At 58.7% G+C, this 9,018-nt stretch overlaps 1 protein-coding gene across 1 annotated transcript in view; it reads right to left on the bottom strand.

Moving 5' to 3' along the window:
* Positions 1 to 9,018, bottom strand: part of OBSCN (obscurin, cytoskeletal calmodulin and titin-interacting RhoGEF) — a 147,502-nt gene that overhangs the window by 56,357 nt on the left and 82,127 nt on the right. The window contains 9 exon segments of the mRNA XM_029941729.1: positions 8 to 264; positions 595 to 858; positions 1,377 to 1,640; positions 1,982 to 2,245; positions 2,802 to 2,977; positions 2,979 to 3,051; positions 3,574 to 3,837; positions 6,682 to 6,945; positions 8,834 to 9,018. The exon segment at positions 8,834 to 9,018 is cut by the window's right edge and continues 98 nt beyond it. Of these exon segments, the coding sequence (XP_029797589.1) occupies positions 8 to 264; positions 595 to 858; positions 1,377 to 1,640; positions 1,982 to 2,245; positions 2,802 to 2,977; positions 2,979 to 3,051; positions 3,574 to 3,837; positions 6,682 to 6,945; positions 8,834 to 9,018 (2,011 nt within the window).

Genomic DNA, 9,018 nt, shown 5'->3' with positions numbered 1-9,018 from the left:
CCCTGACGGTCAGCGTGGCCGACGTCCTCTCCTGCCCGCACACACACGAGTACTCCCCGGCATCAGCCACGACAAGATCACGGACCTCCAGCTCACACACGGCCCCGTCCTGCCTCAGGCTCACTCTGTCCCCGGCTCTGAGGGTCTCGGACCCCTTCCTCCACTCCACGGGGGCCGCCTTGCTCAGCTCACAGCGCAGTGTGGCCATGGCCCCTTCAGTGGCCTCTTCTGTCCTCAGGCTCTTTGTGAACTTGGCGGGCAGGGCTGGGGAGAGCCGAGGATCAGAGTGACTCCAGATGGCCTCAGGGACTCTATGTCCAGAACGAGACACCCACAAGAACCACACAAACTGCCCAGGGCCACGGCAGGAATGAGTGAATGGAGCACAGAGTGGGTGGGGAAACAGTCCAGGAGAGACAAACACAAGCGTGAACATGAACATTAGAACAAATACCTGACAAGGAGGTGAAGATCAGGAGTCCACAGGGGGACACAGCTAGAGACACACAGGTGCCCAAAGAGTCTAACATCATAGAGAGGTGGTGACATAACAATGCAAAGACACCAACTAACAAGACCACACGTGGTCTTTACCCCTGACAGTCAGCGTGGCTGACGTCCTCTCCTGCCCACACACACACGAGTACTCCCCGGTGTCTGCCACGGCCAGGCCACGGATCTCCAGTTCACACATGGTTCCGTCCTGCTTCAGGATCACTCTGTCCCCAGCTCTGAGGGTCTTGGACCCCTTCCTCCACTCCACAGGGACCGCCTTGCTCAACTCACAGCACAGAATGGCTGTGGCTCCTTCCGTGGCCTCTTCTGCCCTCAGGCTCTTTGTGAACTTGGGGGGCAGGGCTGGGGATGGTCAGAAAGACACAGATGCAATCACGGCCTCTGAACACATGGATGAGACAAGACATGAAGAGCACAGAACAGACACAAACCCAACTGGGCCTGGGCCACATGCTGGGCGTGCTGCACACAACTGTGGGGTGTGGCTTCCCTCAGACCTGCTGATGTACAGTGTGGCCTTGGCCTCTTTGGTGGCTCCCCGAGTCGCGTACTTTGTAGGACTCTGGCAAGCACAGTTAGGAGTTAAGAGAGAGAATGGAGGATTGTTGAGGGCAGGACATGATAGCACAGCAGACAAGACAGAGTCCCACAGGACAATAGGACCAGATGTGATCAAGGGGTATCTGTGGCTGGGATGCTGGGTTCTCTCCAGCTGGGGGGAGATTCCACGGAGTAATGGATGCAGGGTGACATTAGAGAACGTGACAGAGGAAGAATGTGAACAGAGAGTGAGTGCAGATGGACGCACTAAGTCAACTGGACACCAGATCAGACTCTGCGTGGCCACACGTGGTCTTTACCCCTGACGGTCAGCGTGGCCGACGTCCTCTCCTGCCCGCACACACACGAGTACTCCCCGGCGTCTTCCACGGCCAGGCCACGGATCTCCAGCTCACACACGGTCCCCTCCTGCCTCAGGCTCACTCTGTCCCCATCGCTGAGGGTCTCGGACCCCTTCCTCCACTCCACGGGGGCCGCCTTGCTCAGCTCACAGTGCAGCGTGGCCATGGCCCCTTCAGTGGCCTCTTCTGTCCTCAGGCTCTTTGTGAACTTGGCAGGCAGGGCTGGGGAGAGCCAAGGGTCAGGGGGACTCCAGACGGCCTCAGGGACTCTCTGTCCAGGACGAGACACCCACAGGTACGACACAAACTGCCCAGAGCCACAGCATGAATGAATGAAGGAACAGAGCACAGAGTAGGTGGGGAAATGGTCCAGGAGAGACAAACACAAGCTTGGGCACAAACATCAGAACAAACACTTGACAAGGAGATGGAGGCTGGGCGTTCCCAGGGGTCACAGCTAGAGACACACAGATGCCCACGGAGTCTGACACGGAGAAGGTGGTGACATGGGACAATATGCAGACACCAACACGCTGGCCCACGTGGCCACACGTGGTCTTTACCCCTAACGGTCAGCGTGGCCGACGTCCTCTCCTGCCCGCACACACACGAGTACTCCCCGGCATCTGCCACCGCCAGGTCACGGATCTCCAGCTCACACACGGCCCCCTCCTGCCTCAGGCTGACTCTGTCCCCGGCTCTGAGGGTCTCGGACCCCTTCCTCCACTCCACGGGGACCGCCTTGCTCAGCTCACAGTGCAGCGTGGCCGTGGCCCCTTCAGTGGCCTCTTCCTTCCTCAGGCTTCTTGCGAACTTGGCAGGCAGGGCTGGGGAGGGTCAGAAAGACACAGACATGTGACATGCACAGTTTCCAAGCACATAGATGAGTAAGGACATGAACAGCAAAGATAGAACACAGATCGAACTGGACATGGGCTATGTGCTAAGTGTGCTGAGCCTACACCGTGTGTTGCAGTTTCCCTCAGACCTGCTTATGTACAGTGTGGCTGTGGCCTCATACTCGTGTGACTCTGGCTGGCATGGTTGGGAAACAGCCAAGAAGCAGGGAGGACAATAGGCTCTCTGGGGACCTGTGTCCAAGATGGTACCCACACAAGGATGCCACAGATGCAGAGGGCCACAGGGAGGCATTAGACACACACGCACCAACAGTGAGGGGGCAAATGGCCTTGCAGAAACAAGGAGAACATGACTGGACACCAACATCAGGACATGTGTCTGATGATGAGAAAGGATCCAGGAGACCCTGCAACCACAGCCAAAAAGACACAGACACCCACAAGTCTTACGAAGAAGGTGGTGACATGGCGACAATGTGCAGCCATCAAGCCACTGGTCCATGTGGCCACACACGGTCTTTACCCCTGGTGGTCAGTGTGGCCAATGTCCTCTCCTGCCCGCACACACACGAGTACTCTCCAGTGTCCACCAAGGCCAGGTCATGGACCTCCAGCTCATACACAGTTCCGTCCTGCCTGAGGCTCACTCTATCCCTGGTTCTGAGGGTCTTGGACCCCTTTCTCCACTCCATGGGCACCACATCACAGAATGCCTGTGGTCCCTTCTGTGGCCTCTTTCTTCCTCAGGCTCTTTGTGAACTTGATGGGCATGGCTGGTCAGAAAGACACGGACACAATCATGGTCTTTGAGCACATGGAGAAGACAGGACACGATAGCACAAAAAAGACAAAGAAACTGGCCACAGGCCATGTGCTGAGTGTGTTGAACACACACTGTGGGCTGTGGCTTCCCTCAGGGTGGCCTATGACAATGTGGCCATGGCTGCTTTGGTCTCTCCTCAGACCTCATACTTTGTATGATCCTGGCTAGCACAGCTTGCGAGTCAGACAGAACGGATGATTGATGAGGGCAGGACGCAGTAGCACAGAAGGCAGGAGAGACTTTGATGGAATACCAGGACCATATGTCCATATATGACCAAGGGGTTACATGTGGTTGGGATGCCGTCTTCTCGTGGGTCACACAATGGCCTAGGAAGGGGAGAGAGTCCACAGAGCCACGGGTGAAAGGTGAAACCAGAGAAGAAACGTGAACACAGAACGAGTGCAGGTGGACGTCACTGAGTCAACTGGACACCAGATCAGGGCTCCGCGTGGCCACACGAGGTCCTTACCCCTGACGGTCAGCGTGGCCGACGTCCTCTCCTGCCCGCACACACACGAGTACTCCCCGGCGTCTTCCACGGCCAGGCCACGGATCTCCAGCTCACACACGGCCCCCTCCTGCCTCAGGCTGACTCTGTTTCCAGTTCTGAGGGTCTCGGACCCCTTCCTCCACTCCACAGGGGCCGCCTTGCTCAGCTCACAGCGCAGCGTGGCCGTGGCCCCTTCAGTGGCCTCCTTGGTCTTTAGGTCTTGGATGAACTGAGCAGGCAGTGCTGTGGAGGGTCATATGGACAGAAGCCGTGAATCCCTCTGGAGTATTTGAGGCATGATGTGACCGCTCAGGGCCAATAAAGCAGAAATTTGGAAGAGGACAGATGGATCAGCTCATGTTTGCTTGTGAGAGACTTTGGCATCCTAACCCAAGGGCGTTTTACCCAGGGACTGGCTTCTTCCAGGTGCCACGTCTCCTCAGTGTTCTCATACCCTGACCTTTAGTACTAGCCCAGCTCTGGCCTCACCTGCACAAGCTTGAAGCCAGGCTCCTCCCACTCACAACTCCCACACATGACGTGATGGCTGTCTTTCATGGTAGAATGCCTACGAGGCAGCTCCCGGCCATGACATCTACCACGCCACTGTTGCTCCTCACCCACGTCTCCAGGGCGTCCATCCCGTGCTGCCTCTCCTGGGCTCACTGCATGCCATCCCCACGCACACCAGACCCCACCGGACACTCCCTTCCTGCTCAGATCTCCAAGACTATGATGGATGCAGCCATGCTTCTAACCACACTCCTGGTCTCTTGTCATCTGAATTCCAACTCCAGGCACAGTGACGCCCAAAAGTTAAAGCTGACCAGTGTTCACCCTGGCCACACCATGTCATGGGGTGACTCCTGTACCCCAAATTCACATTGAGGCCCCAACCCCCAGGACCTCAGAATGGTGCTGCTTTTGGAGAGGGGGTCTTCACAGGGGTGGTTAAGGTAAAATGAGGTCACTAGGGTGGGCCATGATCTTATATGAGGGCCCTTATCAGAAGAGGAAGTCGGAACACATACACACATATCTACGTGAGGACAGAGGATGCGGGGGGCGGGGGCGGGAAGCAGTCATCTGCAAGCCAATGAGAGGCCTCTAGAGGCACCAGCCCTCTCTCGCCTCAATCCAGCCTTCAGCCCCCAGCGTCCCCCTGGATCCCATCCTCCAGCCTCCAGGACTGGGAGACTACACATTTCCAATGTCAAGGCCACTTCTCTGTATCTCCGTCATGCTTATTTTGGTAGCAGGAGCAGTTCCTGGCATAACAAAGACCTCAAGTTCTAGAAGCAGCTCTGGAACCGGGTGTTGAGTGGAGGCTGGGTTCTGATGGACAACCAGATGGATCTAGATTGCCTGGAGCAGATCATGGGGGCAGGAGTGAGTGTAGGTGTCACAGCTCTTCTGGTGAGGCCCTAATCGGCAATGCAGAACAGGTGCCTGGACACGTGCAGGTGTCTGTAGGAAGCAGCAAGGAGCTTGGATGGATTCTGCCCTGAGTCTGTGGAAGATGGGCCTCCAGAGCAGTGAACTTGCACGGTTAGCAGCGGGGAGTGCCATGAGAAGGGTTGAGGGAGCAGCCTGATTTCTCCTGGCTACTTGTGGTGAAACACAGGTCAGAGTAGGGCAGAAGCCGGGAACAGAGATGGGGCCCCCTGGGCGGGGTGGGCAGAGGGTTGTCGGATGAGGGACACTCCTGAGAGCTCTATGGGGGACTGGTGAGGTTTAGGAGAGCATTCCACCAGGAGAAATGCCTCAGCCATGCCCGAATCAAAGATGAAGGCCGAAATGGTGGAAACCGTGAGACTTCGGGGGTCCTACGGGATGCACCCATGCAGCCGCCCAACTGTGGACATGTAGCACCCATCAAGAAGGGCAAAGAAGGAAAGCAAGCGCTCTTGCTCTCTACAGCACGGCATCCACAGGCCAGGCCACGGCCACCCACTGCCCATGGCTCCACTCATGGGCCCAGAGGACAGACCACTGGGGCAGAGGCTCCTTCTCCAGCCCTAAAATCCAGGAGTCTGTCCAGTCCAGTGTCATGCCTCTGGGGACCAAGGATCTCTTCCCTTGTTCCCATTTCTCCCCTTCAGAACAGGAACGTGTATCTGGTCCGTGTCCCGCGGCTGCGTTTGGGAGGTGTGACGCCTGACTTCAAGTTCACAGCTGGAGAGGAAGCCACCTTGAGTGTCACTCAACCTGGTGCACATGCTTCCATCACACCTTGGATTCCATGGTGATGCAGGTCTCAGCTAAGGCTTCGGGGCCTTGGGGACAGGGTGCGGGTGTGCTGCATATGGGAAGGACGTGCATTTTCAGGGATACAAGGGGGCAGAGTGTCAGGGATGGATGGACTGTTTCCTACCCAAAAATTCATATCCTGGAGTCATGACCCAAAGCCTCAGATTGTAAACATACATGGAAATATGATTACCCTTCAGAGGGGTAATTAGGGAAAAAGGAGGTCTCTGGGGTGGGCCATAATCTAATCATGCCAGTGTCCTAGCAAGGAGATATCAGGACACGAGTAGAGCGACAGCCACGGGAGGACATAGGAGGAGACAGTGTGTACACTCCAAGGATGGAGGTTCCTGATCCCGACACCTGGATCTGTTACGAGTGTGGGACCCGTGACGGTGTTTGTTCTGCAGCCCGAGCCACGTGGGACAGAGCCCTTCAGAGGGCAACCAGACCCTGTCACCAGACAAAGGAGGGCCTGGCCTGTGTGGCCACCTTATCCCTGAGCGCCCCAGCGCTGCCCCTCAGTCCTGCACACACCCGGCATGCGTGTGAGACGCTCTCAGCTCCCCGCCCGGGCCCACAGCAGCCCGACCACAGGCCAGCAGCCCGGGCCACTCTGCTGGACTGTGGTGCCCATCTGTCCACGTGCACCTGGGGGTCCCCGTACCATCCGCCCCAGGGCCTGGACAGGACTGACCAGAGTGTTCTTAGTGTGAGACTGTGGGATGCTCCACATGGTTATCATGTGGCCCTGGAGAGACAGCAACATTGAGAGACATAGTGGGGGCACAGACCAGGCAGAGAGAAGTCACTCAGGTGGCCACACGAGGTCCTTACCCCTGACGGTCAGCGTGGCCGACGTCCTCTCCTGCCCGCACACACACGAGTACTCCCCGGCATCAGCCACGACAAGATCACGGACCTCCAGCTCACACACGGCCCCGTCCTGCCTCAGGCTCACTCTGTCCCCGGCTCTGAGGGTCTCAGACCCCTTCCTCCACTCCACGGGGGCCGCCTTGCTCAGCTCACAGCGCAGCGTGGCCGTGCCTCCTTCCGTGGACTCCTCTGTCCTCAGGCTCTTTGTGAACTTGGCGGGCAGGGCTGGGGAGGATCAAGGTGACACAGAGAACATCCGACCAAAGTAACTTGAGGAGTCAGGATGTGGACACTCAACAGTGAAATGCACTCTGGAGCAAATAAGAAATGACAGCACAGACACGCAGACACATGGAGGGATCCCAGTGTGTGGGGGCTGGGAGGAGCTGGCGTCCTCGCTGGATGACAGGATGTGGACACACACGTGGAAATGGCCATAATGCCCATGGGACAGATAGACACAGTGGCCAAAGAAGACATCTTCCAGCATCTTCTATGCCCAGTCCTGCCTCAGATTGCCCCTGATGCCAGATTCAAGGGCCCAGATCCTTCATCCACCTCACATACCCCAGGCTGCCCTGCTTGGACCACATCCTGGCCTCAGCCCCTGGCAGCTGCTCCCAGGCTGGAGGGCACCCATGCCCCATGAGGTAACCTGGTGCCCCTATGGCAAAGACGCCATTCTTGCCCTCACAGTTCAAGCACCACCGGGGCCCAGATGCTCCTGGGATCCCCTCAGGATATAGGGGTGGCCTCATCCTATCTTGTCCCGTCTGCCTCCCTGCAGGAAGTGACCAGGCCCCCATAAGGCCCCAAGGACCCAGCCCTGGCAGGGAGCCTGCAGCCACACGATGGCAGGGCCTGCACTGAGCCCCCATTCCCAAGGGTCTCAGGCCCTGCACACCATGGCACAGGTTCCTCCCCGGCCTGCTCCAGCCCCAGGACCTTGGAGAATAGGGGTCGTCAGGCCTGGAAGGGGCAAACGGACACACAGACAGCAGATGAGGAATGGCCACAGATACCAAGCTGGCAACACAGCTGCCTGCTGGAAGCAGGGTCCCTGGGGATGGCGGGCAGGGTGTCCCATGGGAGGCAGCTCCACTGCATGGAGACCCCACCTCCTGCCCCTCCCTGGGATCCCCTCACAGGACATCGCCCTCTCACTGCTGACCCCTGGACCAGCCCTTCCGTCCTGCCCTGCGTCCTGAGTCCCACCATCTCCGACATGCCCCACCCCCAAAAGACCCCCTGACAATGCTGTGAGCAGAGCTACCCACCGGCCAGCACCAGACCCAGACCCCGCCTCCACATGGACACGCCCCTGCCTTCCCGCGCATGGCACCCATGGCCTTCCCTCCGCCACCTGCCATGCCCCATCCATACCCAGGGTCGCCTCCACACCTGCTCCACCTCATTTCCGCACCCACCTCATCTCACGTCCACACCCATCACCTCACTTTACTCCATCTCAGCGTCTACACTCCTCAGCAGCATCTCAGCATCTGCAGACTCCATGTCACCGCCACTCACCTCAGCCCTCAACACAGAGCTCCCCTCAACTCAGGCTGCACAGCCGACCTAACCTCACTTCGCCTGACCTCACACCCTTTCCCCATCAAACTCACCCCGATCGCCCTCCGCACCCACCTCACAGGCTCTCTCTCCCTCACCGCATCTCACCTCCACACCCGACTCCCCTCACCTCGCCATCCCGGTCCAGCCCGCCTCGCCTCACCTCGGTCTCCACACCCATGCCCCACCCCCGCCCTCCCACGGCCCTGCATGTGCGCCCTCACCCTCAGCGAGCCTCCGAGCCTCCCAGGGCTGCGTGCCAAGCTTCGATCTGCCTCCCGGCACTTCCCTGGCACACTCCAGAGGCCTCGTACAGCCTGTCACCCTCGTTTGTATTGCAGGATGCCCCCATCTCCCCCTGAGACGTGATCCCCTGAGGGCAGGAGCCACCTTCTCTGGGGTGAGCCTCCCACAAGCAGGCGCTACAGCCTCGGGCAGCAGGATGCAGCAGACACACAGAGAGACAGAAAGGCCCTCAGTGACCAGGGAAGAACAACAGGACATGGAAACACTGGCCCGCGTGGCCGCACGAGGTCCTTACCCCTGACGGTCAGCGTGGCCGACGTCCTCTCCTGCCCGCACACACACGAGTACTCCCCGGCATCAGCCACGACAAGATCACGGACCTCCAGCTCACACACGGCCCCGTCCTGCCTCAGGCTCACTCTGTCCCCGGCTCTGAGGGTCTCGGACCCCTTCCTCCACTCCACGGGGGCCGCCTTGCTC

The sequence above is a fragment of the Suricata suricatta genome, chromosome 6 (genome assembly GCF_006229205.1).
Source record: "Suricata suricatta isolate VVHF042 chromosome 6, meerkat_22Aug2017_6uvM2_HiC, whole genome shotgun sequence".
Lineage (NCBI taxonomy): Eukaryota > Metazoa > Chordata > Mammalia > Carnivora > Herpestidae > Suricata > Suricata suricatta.
The sequence above is the reverse complement of the archived record's forward strand: the minus strand, read 5'-3'. Positions and strand labels throughout refer to the sequence as shown.